The sequence below is a fragment of the Phallusia mammillata genome, chromosome 8, assembly GCF_965637545.1.
Source record: "Phallusia mammillata chromosome 8, kaPhaMamm4.hap1.1, whole genome shotgun sequence".
NCBI classification, from domain to species: domain Eukaryota; kingdom Metazoa; phylum Chordata; class Ascidiacea; order Phlebobranchia; family Ascidiidae; genus Phallusia; species Phallusia mammillata.
The window spans coordinates 2975189-2998203 of NC_137259.1; the positions used below are offsets into that span (position 1 = coordinate 2975189).

Genomic DNA, 23015 nt, shown 5'->3' on the forward strand with positions numbered 1-23015 from the left:
ATGGTTAAGACTTATGGGATGCTGTATTTTCCTATGGTGCTTGCAGCGATTGTTTCATCGTCTTGCAACTATATGTACGTGTCCTATACTTTTTATATACTTGCGTCGCAAACTGTTGGTCATTAATTGGGTCATTGGCATTTTTGTGCGTTGACGTACATTAATGTCCCCTCACTACAGGCTTATTGGGAAGGTGGCGAAAAAAACGTGTGTTTATACACAATTCAATTGCAAAAGTAATTTGAAACAAACATCTGTCTTTCGGACATATTCTTTCACCAAAACATAAAGCAACGAAACCAAGTACATGATTTTTATTTTCAGCGCCGCAAAAATAGAAAAGATTATCCGATTTCTTCTTATGGTCGCTTGTTGTCTGTAAAACAATAAAAAAAATAACAACATGATTCGGTTTTGTGTTTTACGTAAATGAAAAAAATTGTTGATGGGAAACGAAAAATATCAAAAGTAAGATACTAAACTGTAAATTTGTTAGAGGTGGGAATAATAACTAATTATATATTTACCCGATCTTTATTTTGAATCGTTAGTATCCAACGAGTCCATTGCTTCTAAAAAATTTAAACTTTCACTTTATTGTCATAGGTTTTGTATTACGTTGTTAAACATGTTGTGTAACATTGTTTTATTTTCTAATTAGCCTAAACTTACCAAGTTCGTCTTGCATTCTCAGTAAGTCATTTCTGCAAAGTATAAGTAGACATAAGTTATTGTTTCTGTTTTGTTTTAAACTGGTTCAAATATTCAAGACGAGTTACAGGGTGTTTGGGTTTAACTTTTTTTGCTTTATATACCGAATTACACTCGTAATTTGGTGACAAAAGGGGCCAAGTGTGAACTCAGCCCGAATTGAACCAGTTTTATTTATACCCAAGCCCGAAACCGTATTTACTTACAAACTGTGTACCAGAAATACTAAAGATGCAATCAATGCCTAAATGGTCAATTGTTTTAACGTATTAATAAAATGCAAATATAAAAACAGCTTGCAGAAATAAAACTGATTTAAACGTGGCTTTTGTGTTTTTTTTTATTATTATTGACGGGGTTCGATTCCACGACGTTCCCGGGGACAAATCCCAATCACATGCATTAAATTATGTTCTGTATAGTGACGTTATAAACAGGGCTGCCACTGAGAATTTTAAGATATCCCAAGATTCCCTCGCCAAAAATCCCAAGGTTTGTCTAAAAATCCCAAAATAACCAAAAAATATATACCGAATTACACTCGTAATTTGGTGACAAAAGGGGCCAAGTGTGAACTCAGCCCGAATTGAACCAGTTTTATTTTATACCCAAGCCCGAAACCGTATTTACTTACAAACTGTGTACCAGAAATACTAAAGATGCAACCAATGCCTAAATGGTCAATTGTTTTAACGTATTAATAAAATGCAAATATAAAAACAGCTTGCAGGCAGGAATTGTTGGATGCCCTAAAGTTTAGGGCCTAAACAGTTTAAGATTAGACTTGAGACACAGGGTATTTGGGTTAGATTTTTGTCGCTTTATAACCCAAATTACACTCGTAATTTGGTGACGAATGGGCCCAAGTGTAAAGAAGTCCCGAATGGGGTTGTTCATCCACTAGGTGCCGCCACGTTCCTCCTATAGAGGCTTCGCGCGTCGTGCTTAACAATGGAAACAGTCACATTTTCTTGACGTTTTTTTAGGTTTAATACCACATGTTTCCCACAACTTAAGTTATTATTGTGAAACATATTTCAACCATTTTAAGAACTTGCAAAAATAAACGGAAAAAATACTAAAGAAAAAGAGTAATTACTTGATAATTTCGCGCATGTCATGCCAGTTACACCTGTCCAGAAGGTAATTTGAAAAAATGTCTGGGTCATGTTTGTGACAAAAATGGTTGTTAGTTTTGCTTTTAAAATATATTTATATTGTAAATACAGATGTGTTGATAATTTACATGATTTGTACCATGTTCTTTTGTGTTAATTCATGCCTTTTTCGTGACTAGCGATTAGCGGACAATCACTTGCTAGATCTGGTTCTTGAGGGCACTTGCTAGTATCTGATTCTTGAGTGTATTATTGCAGGAGTTGAGTTAAGCTATGTTATGATAATACAGTGAGTATCGTTCCAAACAACATGTAAATATACATCTATGACCCAAAGTCAACAAATGTTGACAATATATGGTATGTCGTTGTGAAGAATTAAATGCTCGAGGTGTTGATTTATTTACTTATAAGTCAGTATACTGATACATTTGTGCAGATCATAATTCCACACCTTTCTGTTGTTGTAGAGATATATAGGTTGTATTAAACAAGGAAAATTGTTAATTTGAAAGAGAAATAGGCAAAACCCAAAAAGAGGAGCTGATTGCACATGTCCTGTTTGGCTTCAACTTGTGATGCTATAGTGGGACTTTCTGAGCAACCCATGGGAGAAAGTGTCAAAATTGGAATGCAGCATTTCAAAGAATTTGATACAATAATTTTCTTGCTATTCTACTGCCAAAAAGTCTAATTGTAACAACTATAAAAGCATTGCATGCTTTTTATTGCCTACATATTTGGTGACTTTACATCAATATTTAAAACAGTATTTGTATATTGTTTTGTTTGGTGCATTGCCAATAATTGCAAAATTCTTTGCAACCTGAGCTACATTGCAAGCATTTAAATTTTTATCAACAACAAAGTGTTTGTTCATTCCAAGTTAATATATATCACGCAATTCGTTGACATATTGTGTGGTGTGTGTTTACAAATACAATGAATCAAAAGATCTTGTGAAATCATTTTTTTACCATTTTAGAATCTTTTGGTTCACATAGGATAGCAGCCTCTGGTGATTTACTACTTTGGAAGATGGTTATTTATTCAGTTAATTTAGCTGTCAATAATATAAATCTGATCTAAACAGAAAAAAATCTTAATTCTTTCTTTAGATGTGCCAAATAAGATACACATATCTTGGTAATATTTATTTTGTCAAACCGTGTGACGGTAAAGATCAGTTGATATATCTTTGAACTTAAACTTAAACATTATATTCATAGTTAAATTTTCAATTAAAAACAGGTAAAGTACTTGAAGCCCACATTCAGTGTCATTCTGTATTGTTGCCATTTTTGAAAAAAATACTGTCGAAAGTTACATCTTTAATTTGCTAGCTGTTTGTACAAGCAACAATGCATTTGGATGCAAGCATTGGAATCATTTGCAACTGATGTTACTTCGTTGTACTATTTACTGCCAATATGACATCTATATTTGGTTGGTATAACACCCAGCCAGTACATTTCAAATTTCCTTCTTTTGCTTTCCCAAGTGGAAATATAGAAGGATATATAGTTTCTTTGTCAAATCTTGCTTGCTTGATGTTGCGAATGTTTCAGTAACTTCAAGTCTTCATATTAGATGATTAAAGACCTTAAGTTTGGCCTCCGAAATGTATCTAATACAGTTTCTCTGTTAATTGCAATTTTATGTCACTTTTTTGTAAAAGCAACTTCTTGTCAGAAAAAAGTTGTACTGTGCTCCTACATTCACAACCTGTACATACAACTATAATGACATTCCAATAATACTGTTATAGTACAAGTTTCCATAAAGGAATTGTTTAAAATCACGCACATGCAACAGAAAATAATTACATGATGGGATGATGCTTCATCTACCCTGCAGTGGTTTGCGGGAAGAACTCACTGAATTTTAGCTGAAATACGCATATTGAACCTGCAGTTTATACAAACTTATCTTAGATAACAAGAATAATAGTCCATTTATTCGTAACATACATTTAGACCACAAAAATTCACCCCAAACACCTGCGAAGCTTGCCGATATATGTTTTTTGCTATTGTCTGCAGCATAAACCAACGCATTGTATGGCCGGAAGGTGCTGCCACCTAGCGGAATTTTTGATTCGGCTGAACAACCCCATTGAACCAGTTTTATTTTATACCTAAGACCGAAACCGTATTTACTTACAAACTGTGTGCCAGAAGTACTAAAGATGCAATCAATTTTTAAATGGTCACTTGTATTATTAAAATTGTTAACAACAACAACAACAAAGATAACAACAACTTGCAGACAGGAATTGTTGGATGCCCTTAACAGTTTACAGTTTAGACTTTAAATATCAAAAATTGTACCGCTTTGTCTCGATGCCCGAGGCACATGCTTTGCCTAGCGGTTAATTCAGACGTGGTTCTAATTACATTAATACAAAGTTGGATATCCATCCTACGAACATGGGTTACTGGAACAGAATTGTTCAAATCAATGCAAAGATACTTTTGTTTCATTTCGTATGAAAAAAAAATCTTGTCTACATTTTTTTAGTATTTATCATTATTTTTGATATAGTAGGCTACTGGTTCTAAATCATATCAATACAAAGTTGAATGGAAACTTACAAAACGGCGACATCATCGTTGCTTAATTGCTCGACAGGCAAGTTATTATCACCATTGGATTGTCGCCGTCGTCGTCGGCTCCATCCTGAATTGACTTCAGTCACAAGCAGCACAGCACAAAGCAGCAACACAAATACAAGTTTGTTCATGACTTCTCTCTAAAGTTTCACTGCAATCTGTAACGTTTCGATTTTAGCCTATTAATTTAGACTAGAATGTCTATTTCAAGTGTAAACTGGCGTTACAAATTGAATTGTAATTTTGTGTTAACAAAGATTAGGTCTTTTAGTTTATGCTTAGTTAAGAGCGATTGCACTTACGCTTATGAATCTTTGTGTGCTAATTATAACATATATGACATGACGACATGGGCAAAATTACTGATTATCCCATTGTACCTAGTACAAGGCTTAAACATTGCGCTCGACAAACTGTTAGTCTAGGTTTTGCGGTCTCAATGCAACCAATTCCAACCCTATACGCAAAACTTCTGTTCTGACACAGCTAAGCCGGGCGGTATTATACATCTCTTCCTCTTGCACCATGTTACTAAAGTTACTAGAAAAAAGCATACATCATTCGTTTCCTAACGCATCGTTTAAGTTTGTTTAACAACTGCAAGACCGAACGTTCATGTCGCAATCCAAGAGAACCGAGTCGTGTACAAAGGAACATGACATTCTGCGTTTTGACAAAACATTTGCATATTGAAATTTGATCAGGTTTCAAAGAAAAGGAAACCAGCGTGAGTCTGTGTTGAAAACACACCATGTTGGATTCCGCATCAATGATTTTAATCTAAGGTTTTACTACAACCATCACAACTGAGGCGAAGTTTCGTTTGTAGAAGTTCGACGCAATTTATAAAGTTGCTTAAAGAAAGTTTACTTTTCGTGAAAGAACAGTTACAGTGAGAGTGGTAAACGGGCCCGAACTAAGACCCTGAACCCGGCCCGAGCCCAAAAACACAAGCCCAAAACCCGGCCCGAACCTGAATCGTTTTCGAGAAGCCCGTTGAGTAACCTTTGCTGCCAGAGGCCAGGGCAAACCTGACGACTGTAAGCTCTTACGTTGCGTTATTATAGCTCCACTGAATACTAGGGATCGGATAGATATGCAAATGTTCTGTTTGGTCGAACACCGAACTTGTGCCTTTACAAATAATCCCAATTCTACGTTAGTTTTGTAGCTTTCCAAGGTCCCCTACGTCACCAGCGTTGTATTAATATGTACAGGCCTCAGAAGTACGGGGTTTCCACCAATTGACTTCACACTCGGCCACATTTCTGTTGTATTTAAAACTTGGTACACAAACACGTGGTGGTGAAATAGGATGCAGGCGTTTTTCCGTTATTTTTTTGCCACAACTGCAGAGAGAAATAGTGTTTTTGTTGGATATTTTAGATACTTAATATAGTATTTCCTCAAAACATTCATAACAAACTTACGTCTCACTTAGTATGCCCACTTTTTTTTACTTTTTAAGTGGTAGTTTTTCACCCTAATTCCGCATTGGTTCGCAAAAATGCCTGTGCCTTTGAAACCATGAAGCAATTACGCACTCATATGCACTCATTTAGAGAGAGAAAGAGAAATGAAGGAGACGTTGGTGGTGCTAAGAAAACTAGATTTATCCAAGCCCGTCTACACCATATTTTTCTCCAAGTATAAAATAGTGCGACAGATCTGCTTTATTTTCATTCTCCCACGAATGAGAAAACTTCCTAAGGATGAGGGCGTTTTTCCGCCTTGGATCTTAATTAGCTACGGAGAGATATAGCCAGTTGAAACCAATTTTGGCTTGTCATAAAATATGACGAAGTTAATATGGAGGTTCTGTTACATACCAAACATTTCATGAAATTCTAATTTGCATTATACCTTTAAGACCTTAACGTTCCAACACAACTACTTTTATTTGCACAATGAACTTAAACAACAAATTACTGTAACTGTTTACTATTGTGTTTAGCCTATTACTTTTATTATTTTAAGGTGGCGTCACAGTGTTTGTGAAAGAGAAAATGTTCTTTGTTGAAAATTTGAAATTTTGATTTGTGGTAAAGTAACTTAACTTAGTACATTTAAAACAAACCTTGTTTCTTTGTTTGTTTACACTTGTTTTGTAAGTATTAAGTTATATTCAATATTTTGCATTTTAATTCTTACTTGTCAAATTATGATTAAGCAACTTTTTAAGTGTTAATTGCGATTTCTGGCAAAATGGTATCAAAATAATGTATTTTGAGTATTTTAATCGGTTTGACACAAAAAAGTCACGTTAAAATCATTCTTTATCTATCAAACATGTATTTGCTTATACTTTGCAGCAGTGGGGACTTTCTGAGAATGGAAAACGGTAAGAAACTCGGTAAAATGTAGACTAGTTAAAGAAACCAGAAAACACTGTTACAAAAAATGTAAAACAATTTATTACAAATCCTGTGACAAAACGCCAAATTGTCCAACTTTCAAGATGCAATAGACTTGCAGAAACCAAGTGATCTTCGGGAAAGCGAAAATGACCCAAAATAAATCTAAGGTAAAGTTAATGATTGTTTTTTGACATCTCTAATCAATTTACAGTTGAGTTTAATTGCTTTTCGGTAGGATTTGGAAGGCAATATGATTATCTGAGATAATACAATTTAAAGTATTTTTAGTAAATTGTGCGGTTTATTGGTGTTGTACCTAAGAAATGTTTGGTGTTGTACCTGACTTAACAAATTAAGGAATTTTTTATGGGTTTGTAATTCGCACTTGTAAATAGAAGGCCCAATGCCTAGAATATATTCCGCGTATGTTTGTGTCCAATTTGCTACCTTAAACAGTTAGATGCTTGCAGTCAATGCGTTTTTCACCACTTTGCACAATAGTAAACTATTTTAGTGGCACCATAACGTTGGTGGTGGAATAGGATGTAGGCACTTTTTCGAATTTTATTTGAAAGCTGCGGAGAGAAGAAGCTGGTGGAATTTTATCCTAATCCGCCTTCTTCGCAAAAATGCTTGTGCCTTTGAAACATTCGTGTTCGGGTGGGGCTTGGCTCAGGCCTGACTCTACACTCTGTGTCGATATTTTTTCAAATAAATGTACCTAGCTAAGTAGCCAGTTTCAGAACGTCAAACAGCCATAAAACGCCTTGTTCGAAACCGATATTATGTTTGTTGTCTTAGTCTTTGCGAAGGCTTTATTGTATAGGCCTGTCAATCAAATTTTCGGGCCTAAACGGGTTTTTCAAAAACGATTCGGGTTCGGACCGGGTTTCGGCCTTGAACTTTCGGGTTCGGGGTCTAATTTCAGGTACGTTTACCCTTCTAACAGCATCAGTAAATTGACTGTAACTCCTCCACGAAAAGGAAAATTTCCAAGAACTTTATTCAATTGCGTCGAACTGGCTTCAGAAAATCAAATTTAGATTTAAATCGTTGATGCGCAATCCAACATGGTGTTTTTCAACAGAGACTCAAGGTGGTCCCTTTTCTTTGAAACCTGATCAAATTTCAACATGCAAATGTTTTGTCAAAACGCAGGATGTCATGTTCTTTTGCAAACGGCTCGTTTTTTTTGGATTGCGACATGAACGTTCGGTCTTGCCGTTGTTAATGGAACTTAAACGATGCATTAGGAAATGAATGATTGATACATTTTTCATTTTAAAGGTATGAATGTAGAGAACAACATTTGTAAATTTCATGGAGTAGCGATTAAGTTTAGGGCCAGCGCACAATGAATATTGTTTGGGTGGAATTTTATCGGTTTTGGGATGTCGGTTATGAATTTTCGATAGTGTATTCGTGCTGACTCCCTGTTGCTAGAAGCTCGAGTGATGGCTCATTTTAAAGGTATGAATGTAGAGAACAACATTTGTAAATTTCATGGAGTAGCGATTAAGTTTAGGGCCAGCGCACATCGCATACTTTTTGGGTTGATTTCGGACATTATTTATGAATTATCAATCGCAAATTTGGTACAGTTAACTTGTTGCTAGAAGCTCGAGTGACGGCTCATTTTAAAGGTATGAATGTAGAGAACAACATTTGTAGATTTCATGAAGTAGCGATTAAGTTTAGGGCCAGCGCACATTGAATATTGTTTGGGTGGAATTTTATCGGTTTTGGGATGTCGGTTATGAATTTTCGATAGTGTATTCGTGCTGACTCCCTATTGCTATAAGCTCGTGTGATGGCTCATTTTAAAGGTATGAATGTAGAGAACAACATTTGTAAATTTCATGGAGTAGCGATTAAGTTTAGGGCCAGCGCACAATGAATATTGTTTGGGTGGAATTTTATCGGTTTTGGATGTCGGTTATGAATTTTCGACAGTGTATTCGTGCTGACTCCCTGTTGCTAGAAGCTATTTTAGCAAAATAATTTTATTTTAAGTGCATGTACTAGCGGCCGTGACGTAAAAAAAACTTTGATGTTACATTTTGGATGACAAGAGTGTTCATCTCAATCTGCGAAACAAGCTTGAAATTAAATTGGCTATCACGCAGGCACCATTAGAAAGAGTTTACGACGCGGCCGTCAATGCAAAAAGGTTGTGTACGCCTGTGTTAGGCCCAGGAGATTCAGCACACCAAAGTGTATAAACGTAAGAAGTTAATTTAATGGCTAGCTTGTTGCTGCATTCTTTCAGCAATTTTGATATAATGTGGTCTTGACTTGTTCTTAAAAGCCCCCCTTATTAAAATACCTCCCTATATCAATTAATTTTTATTTATTTGAGGTGATCTCAAAAAGATCGAAAAATCTTTATCCGTACCTATAGATATTAATGACATTTTTCGCAATCCTTTACTCCAGGAATATTAAAAGCAAAATCTCTCCAGGTATGTGCTTATTGCTTCAAGTCACATTACTGACGCAACAGTCCCAAACTGATGGTGATGGGACGAGTACTCGGTATCGGTGGTATTAAACGATTTTAGTGGTATCGATACTCGTACTCGGTGTCGAAATATTTTATCTTAGTTTTCGTTACCAACGTTCGATACCCAAGGCCGATTTACACCATAAGAATACGGGCAACTTTTTGCCAATAGTTACTTCGAACAGCACAAAATCGGGAAAAAGTTCCGCCAGGTTACCTATATTTTTTTCGCTATCATGTGGAGAATACCTGCATTTCATAAAAACGCAATAGTGACCTTTAGTAACACTGATCTCAGCTGTATTCCCTTCGTATACCTTTCTTCAGTTGTATACCCTAATTTTGATGCGGTATACACTTGTGTATACAGTATACCCGGTTGAAGAGCACTGCCCTAAAGGACCGCGGACCCCAGTTTGGGAACCACTGGTGTAATAAGTGTTCTTCTGTACTTCTGCTAATGCTTTTGTGTGTGTGATAATAATTTGTTCGAATTAAAACTTAAACCTGATAAGACTCAAGCATTTTTTTCTTTTTTTCAACAATGTGTCTTCCTTTTTGTGGATAGAAATGTGGTAAGCCTTATGGCTAAGCAGGGTTTTAACAAGTAAAATCTGAGAAAACATTAGGGTCACTTAGCACTGTAGACTCTGAACAGACGACCTGCAAGACTGAGCCACACTAAGGGGTTTGTCACGTTGAAACACACCCCACCCTTTCCTATTTAAATTACACTTCCCAATCATGTTGTGATAACCCACAGCGACAACAGCGGCAACATCCACAATGTCGTACACGATTAGTGTAAGCTGTAGCGAAACAGGCTCAAAGATTTAAAGGGTTTTCCAAACAAGAAAACGAAAAACTTTGTCATACGTCAACGCTCAAAAAACACCAATGACCCACCGAACAACTTAACAACGTAAACGCGAAATTGATGAACTTAACATTTTCAATGTTATAACAAATGCCGCATTCCTAAAATATAATATATTTATTTTTTGGTAACTTTATGACAATTCGGATCCAAAGACTGAAAACACTCGACAAGTCGATGACGTCACTGGTAAGTGGTAAACACCTCTGACGTAGAGCGGCGTGTACCCCATCATGAGTAACGGATACAAACAGTTTCAAACTCGTTACCAGTATGATAGTGATTTAAAGAGTTGCCTGTCCAGCAAGGCAAACATTACAAGGATTATAATACTGGGAGTTATTATACTAAACAGTATCAGACCCTCCAACAGACAGCATGGTCATTGACGATTACTCTTAAAACAGCTGAGAAAGAAAAGCATTTTCCAAGTAACATAATCAGTCAATGATTGTTCAAGGAAAATATATATTTCGGCTAACTGGCATCTTCAGTTCTACGTACAATCATTCACTGGTACTGTTGCTTGGAGAATATTTTCCATTCCCAACGATTATATTTATATTACACTTACCATGTGCAAATGTGTAATGTTAGGTTTATTAAAATATTGAAATTCAAGTTTTTGGTAATTGTTTGGTTTTGATGGAAGGTTCTCACCACAATTTACCTTCTGTAAGTATAAGCCTGATTCGAATATGTTTACGTAACAAGCTATCAAATATAAGTACGTGTTATATAAAAACTCAGTACCCAGGAATTGTACTTAAAACTTTATGTCGTTTTTATAACAGTTGGATCAAATTATCAGTCGTTTTTGTAACAGTTGGATCAAATTATCAGTCGTTTTTATAACAGTTGGATCAAATTATCAATCAAAAAAATTAAAAAACGACATGTAATGCAAGCAAATATAACTGGTTTTGTGAAACGTCAAAAGCTTAAACCGAGCAATTTTCACTGTATTTGTTAATTAACTGCTTCCCTAAATCTTCAAAGGGGAAACTCGTAATTGTAGGGGATGAAGGAACAGGAAAAACGTGTCTTTTGATGCGTGAGATGTGTGATAAATTTCCCACAGATTTTCTCCCCAGCGCTTGCAGCCAATGTTACCGCGTGAAGAAAGTGAATGGAAAAGATATTAAATTACATCTTTGGGACACCTGTGGTGGTAAAGAATATCACAGGTAAACAAAAAACAGTTGCTATAGCACCGCATTTGACGACTTTCTAAATAAGTCACGATGTAAATTCACCAAAAACATCCAATAAAAGCATTTTCTTTTTAACTTTATTCCCAAATTTTATCGACTATTTCACGTACTATTTGTCTATATTAAGATTTTTCCACGATTATGGATTCTTGTTTACTCTAGTCTATTCGATCTGTTTGAAGCCGAAATTAGTACCGAATTCCAACATAAGATTTACATTTACATTTTTAAGGGGGTCACAGGTCCTACAGGGTTACTTGAACGACGCGCAAAAGTTACTTTTCGGGGGGCACGGCCCACGAAAGGTTTAGTACCACTGGTTTAAATAATGGTCGTATATCAGTGTTTCAAACCTATAATGGTTTTTCGTGCGTATATGACAACATTTAAAGTAATATTTAGACGTGACTGTTAAGACGCCTGCTATACAGTTAATGAAACCCCTGACGCATAGTTTAAAAGTCCAAAAAGGCAAAAACAGAAACATATATTCTCATCGCACACTAACACTCTGACAGTTTTGGTGTTGATCGTGCAATGAACTGTAGGTATTTGTAAATTTGCAGACAATTATATTTCATAAAATTCTTTATGCATGAAAATTCCTTATGTTAATGTACATATATCCACATACGACAGGCGTTCGTCCAGTTTCTCTACTAAGTTTTTCTGACAGGTTAAGACCTTTAGCTTACCCACAAACCGACGTATTTTGCATTTGTTTTGACGTTACTTCGAAAGCCTCGTTTGAAAATGTTAAGTCTGAATGGGTAAAAGAAGTGTATCATCATTGCCCGGGCGTTCCAGTTCTCTTAGTCGGTTGCAAGATTGACCTGAGAACAAATGAAGAGAAAATAAAGGAAATAAATGAAAAAAACCTTCAGTTTATCACGTAAGTTTGTGTTTCGTATTTAAATAATCAACTTAACTCAACAATGGAACCTGTTTGCAAATACTTATGTTAAAAACAAATAAACTATTTTGGTACATACGTTTAAAAATAAATCATTTGATTTCTATGTGAATTTTCAGTATGGAACAAGGCCACGAGATGGCAGCAGAGATAGGGGCTGTAAGGTAGAGCTACTAACACTGAGCTTCACCTTTGGCTCGACCTGGGAACTTCTGGTAGGTGGCCCAAAAGAGCATAGGCGTTTACGGTGCTGACTCAGCAATTATTCTTACCATAAACCCAAATTGCTGTAACAGCACCATAAACGCCTATGCTCTTTTGCGCCACCTACCAGAAGTTCCCAGGTTGAGCCAAAGGTGAAGCTCAGTGTTAGTAGCTCTACCGGGCTGCAAAGTACATGGAATGCTCAGCGCTGACTGGCCAAGGAGTTGATCACGTGTTTCAGACCTTGGCGGAACTCGCCATGAAAAAAATAAATGGAAGCAAAAAACAAGGAGATTCTGTACTTTGAAGTGAAGTTGTTGAAAATTCGTTGCATTTAGATTGTGGAGTTTAATGTTTTTAGTGATGAACATATTTATTTTTCTTTGATGATGTCGTAAACGTTTTGTTATTTTTGCTCTTCAAAAAAAAAGTTTGCAAAATACCGTATTTGCTCGATTGTAAGCCGCCCTCGTTTATAAGCCGCCCTCGATTGTAAGCCGCATGTTGAGGTGTTAAAAAAATAATGTAAGCCGCCCTCGATTGTAAGCCGCACGCTGGAATTTTAGATACGATTGTTTCCTAATACACCTTTCTGTAGTTATATGGTATGACTATTTGCCCATATCTGTTAGTTACGTTGATAACTGTACCCGACAGAGCGTATATCGACGTATAATCTGTACACGCATACATGTATTGAACCCAAAATACGTTAAAAAGTTGAAGTGTAGAAATTATATCGGTATAAAATTAAAATATAAGCCGCCCTCGATTGTAAGCCTCCCTCGATTATAAGCCGCACAAACGACAGCTAAAAAACAATATAAGCCGCGGCTTACAATCGAGCAAATACGGTAAACGTCGAGGAGCCTAAAAATAACTTGAGCAGTCAACCGTACACTTATTTCCCTTTTTTCTTACCTACGGCGTATGACGTCACACGTCACCTTGTAAACAACGCCGGCGCTTCATCGGTTTGCTTTGTGAGTAACGGCCGCGTACAGTTGTCTAACTTTTCTTTTTGAAATGGTCTTTGGATCAACTCTGTTTGACCAGCAGCCAAAAGTTTGTGTGGACAGTTTAAAAGTTAAATGTGACTTTGATACATATTGGACTGCAATGTGGAATTAGAAAATCAAGTGTAGCTTCTACAACTTAAACAGCAGGACAGAAGTGTACAAAAAGTTGCAGCCTCAGTACTTGAAATGGCAGATCAAAACAAGTCTTCGTCACAACTGGTAAGTATGCGCAAAACGTTGTTTCTTACACAGTGCCGTTACATTATGTCTTAATAAGCCAATAGTATTTATGTTTGAGGTCATACATACTAGCATTCATACCACTGATCTCTATAAACACTGGATTGCGTTACTCCGTTGAACGGTTGGGTGATTTTTGAAGCAAATTGAAGCGTAATGGCGGCTGAAAAGGAAGCCCCAAAAATGCATTGCGGGCAATGGGGAGAGAGTGGAAAATAGACGATAATTTTTAATTTTAGGCATTTGTGTAGCGATTTTTGCAGATATGATTTGTAGATTAATAGGACGCATGTATTACGGGTGTATGTAAATACCACTTGACCGCTGTGGCCAGCCCGTGGCCAGCCTGTACACACTTTCTAAATGCCGTGGCCAACCTGTAAATACTGCGTGACCGCTGTGGCCAACCTGTAAATACTGCGTGACCGCTGTGACCATTTTTTAACACAAGCGTTGACGGTTAGTGCTAGTGGGGTTAGGGTGAGGGTTTGTATTGGAAATAACACTTCAATCGGGTCTCATTTACCTATACAGGTTGACCACAGCGGTCACGCGGTATTGGGAATACATTATTCAGTTGAAATAAATCATTATTAAGTGGTAATAAATGTTTTATTGTGCAATATAAGTAGTTTACATGCATTTATTAATATTTAAGACACAAATCCAACAAGAATGGCTATTTTCTGCTGTTCTTGATTGTCAGCAAAGTCTTAGAGCTAAAATATGGCTGTTTAAAAGTTTTTTTGTAGTAGGTTCAACATTATTTTGCTTCTATGTTACAAACCATAAATCTAGTAAGCTTACAATTAGCTCATTTAATCTACCTTTTTCAGTTTGCAACCAACATGTGTTGAATAAATTTTTTCTAATGTTGTGAATTCTCAAACTACAAACTCTTAACAAAATTCTAATATCTCAAAGAGATACATGTTCATATAAATGCATTTAAGACATCATAGCAGTTAGGGTGGACAAGTTTAACTACCCAAATGAGTTGCCTATTTATGTACTATTTCAGTCAGAATCATGAAATATTGTTTTTATTCTACCTAATAAGCAATTTTCTGCAAAAACACACCTGCACACCAGTTATCACCAACACTTAAATTCGTGCTAAATAGGACTGAAGGCAACAAATACACCAGACAAGTTCATACAGATATCCTGTATTTTTTGTCAGATGATCACCATTGTAACAGATGGTGCATTCACAAAATAAAAAAAAAACTCAAAGTTGTTTAAGTTTAAAATGTGCAGCATATCATGTTACAGGCAGTGTCAGAAATGATTACAAAACATACACAGTGGAAGTAGAACAGTATACACACAAAAAATATTTAATCTGATTCCAACCCCTCTGTAGTGTATTTGTTGTCGAAAAAGGCTGAATTGTAATCTTGCAGTGTCATAAAGCTTGAGGGTTTGGGAGGAGACTGAAACATTCCAGTGGAATTTTACCAGAGACAATAAAGGTTGCTTATTGGAGAAATATAAACCCTATTATGTCTGAAATGTTTGGAAACAAATTTATCATAAATGTAAAATGGAATTGCAAAACTTCATAATATCACCATGGCAAGATAATAAAGACCCAAACCAAATGCACTCAATCGAGAGAAAAAAGTCAAATAGTGTTAAAATATTAGTTTAGTTTTTGTGATTTTAATTAAAACGTTATTCCACATGTTGGTCAGAATTTCCTGAAGTTTGATAACAGTCAAAAACAGCAGTTTGGATTAGCACAAGGTAATGTCACACAAAGAATTACATCATCTTGTGTGAAGGAAGTAGCCATCTTGTTGAATTCATGTCTAAAATACTTAAAAAAGCACAAAAACTACTTATATTGCACAATAAAACATTTATTTCCACTTAGTAATGATTTATTTCAACACTAACTTAATAACGTATATCCAGTACACCTACACTAATACACATCACAATCAATCTACGCATATTTATTGGTTATTACACACTGTAATACATGCGTCCTATTAATCTACAAATCATATCTGCAAAAATCGCTATACAAATGCCTAAAACAAAAATTATCGTCATTTTTCCACTCTCTTCCCATTGCCCGCAATGCATTTTTGGGGCTTCCTTTTCAGCCGCCATTACGCTTCAATTTGCTTCAACCGTGACGGCCAGTAGCGCAATCCAGGGTTTATAGAGATCAGTGATTCATACTCACTTGAAGCACAGTTTTTGGGTAGAGCTACTAACACCATACGTTTCTCCTGATCCAAAAGTGCTTAATTTTCGACAGGTGGCGCAAAGAGCACTTTTTTCATTTAAAACGGTATATCTCAAAAAATGCTAACGGTTAGGGCTATTAGGGTTGGGGTAAGGTATTAGCACTTAAAATTCAATAAAACTAACCCAAAAAATTAGTTACTAATGTAAAAATATTTCCCAGCCCAACCCATTTATAGCCGCTAAATAAATAATTCAGCTCTTTACGCCACCTATCGAAAATTAAGCACTTTTGGATCAGGAGAAACGTATGGTGTTAATAGCTCTACCCAGTTTTTGGGTGTGGTCATAAAAGGTCACGTGGTACATTGTTTACATAAAAATCAAGTAATATTTGACATTTTATTAACATTGGTAATTACGTCGCACTTTTTACCGTCAGCTCTACAACGTGGTTTATACTTTACAGCACAAATTAGTTATTGTTGGAGATGGCGCAAGTGGAAAAACATGTTTACTTATACGTCGCGCTGTTGATAAGTTTCCTGAAGATTATGTGCCCACTGTATTTGAACAACATGTCTACAAGGAAAATATAAACGGACAAACTATTCAATTATCTGCATTTGACACGGGTGGGGGTGAAGATTATCACGTGTAAGAAGACGTGTTTGTTTAACTGCCCAGTGAACAAACTTGTTTCTAAGCGGTCAAGGGACATTGTTCACTTTTACATTTATATTGAAACAGTGCTTTCACATTGTAACGTATGAATTATTTGTAAAGTCGTGCATAGAATTGCTATAGTATGTCCGCGTTTGCAAAGTATGTAAGTACATTCTAATCTTTTATTAAGACATATAGAATAAGTAAAAAACTATTGCAGCTAGACACACCGAAATAACTATTATTGCTCTTTTTGGGAGTTTCTTATTTTATGCCACTTAACTTTATATACAACCGTTTAAAGTGTGTCAACAAACTATTTGCTATAGGTTTGGCAATTGATATTCGGATCTTCTTTTTACAGATTGAGACCTTTGTGTTACCCAGAGACTGATGTATTTTGTTTGTGTTTTGACGTTGCTTGGCAAACTTCATTCGAAAATATCAAATCTGCTTGGATTGAAGAATTATCTCATCATTGTCCTGATGTTCCAGTTCTCTTAGTCGGTTGCAAGATTGACCTGAGAACAAATGAAGAGAAAATAAAGGAAATGAAAGAAAAGAACCTTCAGTTTATCACGTACGTCTGTGGTTGATGTTAAAGTAAGAAGTGAAGCACGTGTTATTAACAAATAAATATTTTTAGCGAGAAACAAGGCCACGAGATGTCAGCAGAGATAGGCGCTGCAAAGTATGTGGAATGCTCAGCGCTGACTGGTCAAGGAGTTGATCACGTGTTTCAGAACTTGGCGGAATTGGCCAGGAAATATTTTATTGAAACCAAAAACAAGAAGAAAAAATGTGTACTAATATAATTTCCAAAACTCTCTGACACTTTTAGTAGTTGAAAATATAATCGATGTAGATAGTTTCATGCACACGACATGATTTTTCTAAACAGCATACGGAGTGGACTTTTGACCTCATTATCCTGCAATAATCCTAATCATCAAAATTGACTGCAAACAGAAATGAGAGGAGCTGTACTTTACCGTTTTTTTTGTAAAAATGCGGATGCATTTAGATCAGCGGTTCTCAACCAGTGGGCCATGGTTTGAATTAATCTATTTACGGAATAAAGTTACTTTGGGTTTCTGCAACTCCGTATGTTTATCATGTAATAAACTACTTTGTGATTACAATAAACCTAAATAGCAGCATATCCATTGTCCAATTACTCGGTCATAACTGAAAGTGATTGATTAAAGAATGGAAAGTGCTGTTTTATGATTTTTTTTAATATTGCAATTTCTTAGGGCGGGTCTGTTAAATACAAAACACGTCAAAAAACTGTTTTGCTTTGTATCTCTGCTTGTTTGAAACTTGCATTGTTTAAGACCTATTACGTTTAAACGCAAACCAATTTTATGAATTTAAACTGCACGTGGTAACTCAACTTATTTCGTATACTGCATTTGCAAACGCATGACTGAAAAACGGAATTAAACGGCATTTTACGCCCAAAGACATCTGACACTAGGCCCAAACCATTAAAAAACAATTTGCTAATGCATAAGTTATTTTATCTTTATATAATTTCAAGGTGACATCACGGGAATTGTAAAAGAGATAAGGTTCTTTGTTGGAATATTAGACACCTATTAAAGAAAGTTTACTTAAAACATTCAAAATAAACATATCGCTTTCTACTTTTCTTATTTGTTCACATTTTAGGTAATGATTTTTCAGCCTAAATACGATTTTGTTCGTAAAAATGCAGATTTCTTTAAAAATAGTAGTAACTACGAACGCATATTCGTTTTGAAAGAGAAAAAGAGACATAAAAGGAGAAAAGAGAGAAAGGAGGAGTGAGAAAGAGAAATGTTGGAGGTGGCAACGGAAACAAGCGTCATCCAAACCCATCTAAAAATACACCGTTGTGTCCTTCAAGTATGAAATATTGCGAGACGACGACGCCGAACAGATCATGATAATAACTTGCCTGTCGAGCAATCGAGCAACGATGCTGTCGCTGTTTTGCAAGTTTCCATTCAACTTTGTATTGATAAAATTCAGAACCTGGGCTATATCAATCATTAGATAAAGTAAGCACATGTCTTTGATAGCAAATTGGGCCGCCTACAGTTTCTGTGACAATGCAACGCATCAAGTTTTGTGTAAATAAACAAGTCGCAACAGTTAATTCGCTCTTAAATCCGCTCGGTTTTGGGGTAGCTGTCAAAAAGATGGACTGCTATAACCAGGGTTGTCGTCGACATGGACCCCAAAAAGGGACAACCAAAAAATAAAATTTTCATACGAAATGCAACAAACGTCTTCGAACAATCTTTTGCATTGGTAGAAAAAATCTGTTTCTGTTTCAGTAATCCTTGTTTGTAGAATGAATATCCAACTTTGTATTAATGTAATTTAAAACCAGGTCTGAATTAAAAACATGTGCCTAGGGCAGGGGTTCCCAACTGGGGGGACTCGCACCCCTTGGGGCTACGAGATTCAACATCAAGGGGTACGAAGATCGTTGGGCAAAAAGCAGCTTTTCAAACAGATTTCACAGCACACTTTTATTTTGGAATTGTAAACTTATTGTGCGATTACGGTCTTTGCTTTGAAAAAAAAACTACCTACAAATAAATTGTTGTTATTTAGTTTTTTTTATTATTATAGTTTCCCACGCTCTTGGGCGCATTGGGCAGCAAGATTGTTCCACTTTTTTCTGTCTTTTGCAATTTCCTCTATCTCCTTTATGTTTAACCCTCTCATTTCTAGATCTTTGCGGAAAGTCTCCCTCCAGGTAAGCTTTGGTCTACCTCTTTTTCTTTTCCCTTGCGGTGTCCAGCTCATAGCGATTTTTGGAGCCCGTTCGTCTGACATGCGTAACACATGCCCTGCAAGTCTAAATCTCCGCGTCGACATGATGGTGCATAAAGGCTTGGTACCACTAATTTGGTACACCTCATCATTTGTAATGTGGTCCTTGTATGTGATATTTAGGATCCTTCGAAGACAACGCTGATGGAAAGCGTTTATGTGCTTTTTCAGCTTGACTGTCATTTTCCAGGTTTCACTGGCATATAGAACGGTGGGCATTACAATTGACTGGTACAGTTTGATCTTTACCAGTTTCGAAACCTTCGAGCTTGACCAAACTGTTTTGAGCCTTCTGAAGGCCGAAGCAGCTTTTCCGATGCGGGCATTTATGTCGGCCTCCACATCAGCATCTGTTGTGAACACACTGCCAAGATAGGTAAAGCTTGTGATGTTGTTAATAGGCTCAATTCCATTGATGGTTAAATGTACGTTGGACTGAGTTTCCCCTCCAACTCGAAGTAACTTAGTCTTGTCGCTGTTGATCGTCAGACCGGCTGTTGCTGCATTTTTGGCCAATGAGTTGGTCATTTCTTGAAGATCTGTCATCGACTCTGCGAGCAAGGCGATGTCATCTGCAAAGTCGAGATCCGTAAGACGCTTGTGGTTTGTCCATGAGATGCCGAACTTTGGATAATTCATTGCCTTTCTCATCACATAGTCGATAGTGGTAATGAATAGTAGGGGTGATAAGACACAGCCTTGGCGCACACCTGTGTTGATTCTAAAGAACTCTGTGTTTCCTGACTGAACTTTTACGCAGCAGCTTGATCCTTCGTAGATGTTTTTGAAGGTATCTATAAACCTGAGTGGAACACCGTATTTTTGTAACACCTGCCATACAGTGTTGCGATGCACACTATCAAATGCCTTCCTGAAGTCAATGAAGTTGACAAACAGGGGTTTCTGAAATGCAAGGCACTGCTCCACAATGTTTCTGAGAACAAAGATCTGGTCACAGCACGACCTGTTGTATCGAAAGCCTGCCTGTTCTTCTCTCAACTTCTCATCTAAGGATGTCTTTAATCTGTGCAGAAGCACGCAGCAGAACACTTTCCCTGGAACAGATAGCAGTGTGATTCCTCGCCAATTACCACAAATGCCTAGATTTCCCTTTTTTGGAAGTTTCACAATTACTCCTTTTTTCCAATCAGATGGTACAGTCTGCATTTTCCAACATAAGTTGCATAGCTTTGTCAACTGTGCAATCAGTGCATTCCCTCCATTTTTTAGCATCTCAGCAGAAATTTGGTCGAGACCTGCAGCTTTGTTGTTTTTGAGTTTTTTCAGTGCACTGGAAATTTCTTCTGTTGTGATGTCACCCATATCTACTTCCATCGTTGGTCCATCTTCATCTTCAAAAGTAGGCAGTTCGTAAGGTTCTGGTTGGTTCAGAATTTCCTTAAAGTGTTCGTACCATCGCATGTTTTGTTCTTCCTCGGTTAGAAGAGTTTTTCCAGTTTTGTCCTTAATTGGTACACCGGAGCTTTTTCCTGTCTTTGTCAGATGCCTAATTATTCCAAATAGCGCTCTAGTGTCATTTCTGTTCATTGCTTTCTGTGCGTCCGCACATAGCGTTTCAGTCCAAAACTTTTTGTCGTCTCTACAACTCTTTTTAACAACTTTGTGTGCTTGTTCGTACTGTTTGTCTATCTTCCAGTATTCATCAGAAGATTTGGCGCTTTCCCTTTGATGTTTAATCTTTCTTCTCTGATCAATCAGTGCCCATGTTTGTGGTCGAATCCAGCTTTCCCTTCTCGTCCCGCGCCTTCTGCCGAGGGTTTGATCTGCAGCTGTTGTCACTATTTTTTGAAATTGTTTCCATTGCTCTTCAATATTATCTTTTACTTGTACAGCCTGGAATCTTGTGCTCAAATTTTTGTGAAACATTTTTACTATTTTTTGATCTTTTAGTTTTATAAGGTCGTATGGTTTTGTTCCACTGTGTTTGATAATTTTTTTCAGTTTTAGTTTCAGTGACCCTTTGACGAGGTAGTGATCGGAGGCTACGTCTGCACCTCTGCAGCTACGTACATCCTGCAGTGCGCTGCGCCATCTTCTGCATATGCAAATGTAGTCAATTTCACTTGTTGTTTTGCCGTTTGGGGATTTCCAGGTTTGCTTGTGTATTCGTTTGTGATTAAAAAAAGTGTTCCCTATACATAACTCGTTTGTACTGCAGATGGTAAGAAGTCTGTGCCCGTTGTTGTTAGTTTTGCTTGCTACACCGAATGGTCCTAAGATGTCACTCCAACCAGCTCTGTTTCCATCAATCTGTGCGTTAAAATCGCCCATTAATAATTGTAGATCATGTTTAGGGATACCATTTAATGTATCCTGGAGCTGGTCATAAAACAAATCCTTTTCTGACTCTTCTGCCTCTTCTGTAGGGGCATACACCTGAACAATAGATGTTTTCCCATGGCGCGAGTGAAAACGTGCAGTAATTATTCGATCACTGATTGGTTTCCATCCAACCAATGCCTGATTTGCTTCATGGTCCAGCACGAACCCAACACCATGTATATGCTGTTTGTTGTGTCCCGAAAAGACAACTGTCTTTCCCTCGCTAGTCAGTTTGCCACTTCCAATCCATCTCATTTCACTAACACCGAGAATATTTAATCCGTAGGTGTGAAACTCGCGCAATACTTGCGCCAATTTTCCACATTGGAACAAAGTTCTTACATTCCAGGTTGTTATTTAGTACGAAGCTCATTGTCTCATAACAAGCTTTTTTCATGCTGCCAGCAATAAACAACAAAGCACAAGCCACAAAGTTACGAAAAAAAATGCATAGATAAAGGAGGCATTCAATGTAGTCCTGCTGTAAATCTGCTACAAAAACTAGAGAAAATAGGGGAAGGCGGGGCAAAACGGACACCTTATTGTTTTTATATTAAAAGAACTGTCATGTCACTACCATTTTGTTTTGTGTAACAGTTAAAGTTAAACTACTAAATGTGATGTAAAACTTGGAAACACTGCTGCTCTTTCTAAAAGTCTAGAATAGAAAAAATCTCAAACATGAGAGCCTAATTTTATTCTTTCATAAAAGGTTTAATAAAATATTTTTACAAGTTTAAACCAGTTTCTATCAAGACAGCTTCTTTTTCTATCAAACCTTTTAGTGTAGTTAAATAATAAGCTTATTAAGGCAAAATCCATCCGAATTTTTTGGGGGGTACGGAGAATGCTCTGACCCGACAAAGGGGTACGAGCAGCAAAAAAGGTTGGGAACCCCTGCATGGCCTAGGGCATCAAGGCAAACCGGTAAAAGTTTTGATATTTAAAGTCTAAACTGTTTAGGGCATCCAACAATTCTTGTCTGCAAGTTGTTGTTGTTATCTTTGTATTTTATTAATACAAGACAAAACAAGTGACCATTTAAGCATTGATTGCATCTTTGGTATTTCTGGCACAGAGTTGTTAATCAATCCTGTTTCGGGCTTAGGTATAAATAAAACGGGTTCAATTTGGGCCTTACTTTACACTTGGCCCCATTACGAGTGTAATTCGGATTATAAAGCAACAAAAGTTTGACTCAAATACCCTG

At 36.7% G+C, this 23015-nt stretch overlaps 3 protein-coding genes and 2 long non-coding RNA genes across 5 annotated transcripts; 3 read left to right on the forward strand and 2 right to left on the reverse strand.

Moving 5' to 3' along the window:
* Window positions 1-299: 299 nt before the first annotated feature.
* LOC145205722 (uncharacterized) lies at window positions 300-853 on the reverse strand. The gene is made up of 3 exons (XR_013853705.1): window positions 673-853; window positions 528-572; window positions 300-376 (listed from the first exon to the last, which is right to left on the reverse strand). It is a non-coding gene; the product is annotated as an uncharacterized LOC145205722 (long non-coding RNA).
* Window positions 854-1557: 704 nt separating this feature from the next.
* Window positions 1558-2785, forward strand: LOC145205528 (uncharacterized). The gene is made up of 2 exons (XR_013853681.1): window positions 1558-2118; window positions 2300-2785. It is a non-coding gene; the product is annotated as an uncharacterized LOC145205528 (long non-coding RNA).
* A 1473-nt stretch (window positions 2786-4258) lies between these two features.
* On the forward strand, window positions 4259-12816 carry LOC145204617 (ras-related C3 botulinum toxin substrate 1-like). The gene is made up of 6 exons (XM_080077209.1): window positions 4259-4315; window positions 4524-4562; window positions 11178-11365; window positions 12069-12284; window positions 12425-12464; window positions 12682-12816. Exons 1-6 carry the CDS (start codon window positions 4259-4261, stop codon window positions 12814-12816), a joined length of 675 nt encoding a protein of 224 aa, XP_079933335.1.
* A 643-nt stretch (window positions 12817-13459) lies between these two features.
* Window positions 13460-17793, forward strand: LOC145204078 (ras-related C3 botulinum toxin substrate 1-like). The gene is made up of 4 exons (XM_080076498.1): window positions 13460-13747; window positions 16437-16624; window positions 16998-17213; window positions 17280-17793. The coding sequence occupies exons 1-4, from the start codon at window positions 13715-13717 to the stop codon at window positions 17446-17448; spliced, it is 606 nt and encodes a 201-aa protein (XP_079932624.1). The 5' UTR covers window positions 13460-13714; the 3' UTR covers window positions 17449-17793.
* On the reverse strand, window positions 14796-22152 carry LOC145204075 (uncharacterized). Its single transcript, XM_080076495.1, has one exon. It carries the CDS (start codon window positions 22058-22060, stop codon window positions 19253-19255), a length of 2808 nt encoding a protein of 935 aa, XP_079932621.1. The 5' UTR covers window positions 22061-22152; the 3' UTR covers window positions 14796-19252.
* Between the last annotated feature and the right edge of the window lie 863 nt (window positions 22153-23015).

Excerpts from the sequence above, each read along its gene's own strand:
- LOC145204617 (XM_080077209.1), top strand. The coding sequence starts at position 4,259 with ATGGGTTACTGGAACAGAATTGTTCAAATCAATGCAAAGATACTTTTG. Across the intron at positions 4,316-4,523 it reads AGATACTTTTGTTTCATTTC|TCACAAGCAGCACAGCACAA; the intron begins GTATGAAAAAAA and ends AATTGACTTCAG. Across the intron at positions 12,465-12,681 it reads TGGCAGCAGAGATAGGGGCT|CTCTACCGGGCTGCAAAGTA; the intron begins GTAAGGTAGAGC and ends CAGTGTTAGTAG.
- LOC145204078 (XM_080076498.1), top strand. The coding sequence starts at position 13,715 with ATGGCAGATCAAAACAAGTCTTCGTCACAACTG. Across the intron at positions 16,625-16,997 it reads GGGGGTGAAGATTATCACGT|ATTGAGACCTTTGTGTTACC; the intron begins GTAAGAAGACGT and ends TTCTTTTTACAG. Across the intron at positions 17,214-17,279 it reads AAGAACCTTCAGTTTATCAC|CGAGAAACAAGGCCACGAGA; the intron begins GTACGTCTGTGG and ends AAATATTTTTAG.
- LOC145204075 (XM_080076495.1), bottom strand. The coding sequence starts at position 22,060 with ATGAGATGGATTGGAAGTGGCAAACTGACTAGCGAGGGAAAGACAGTT.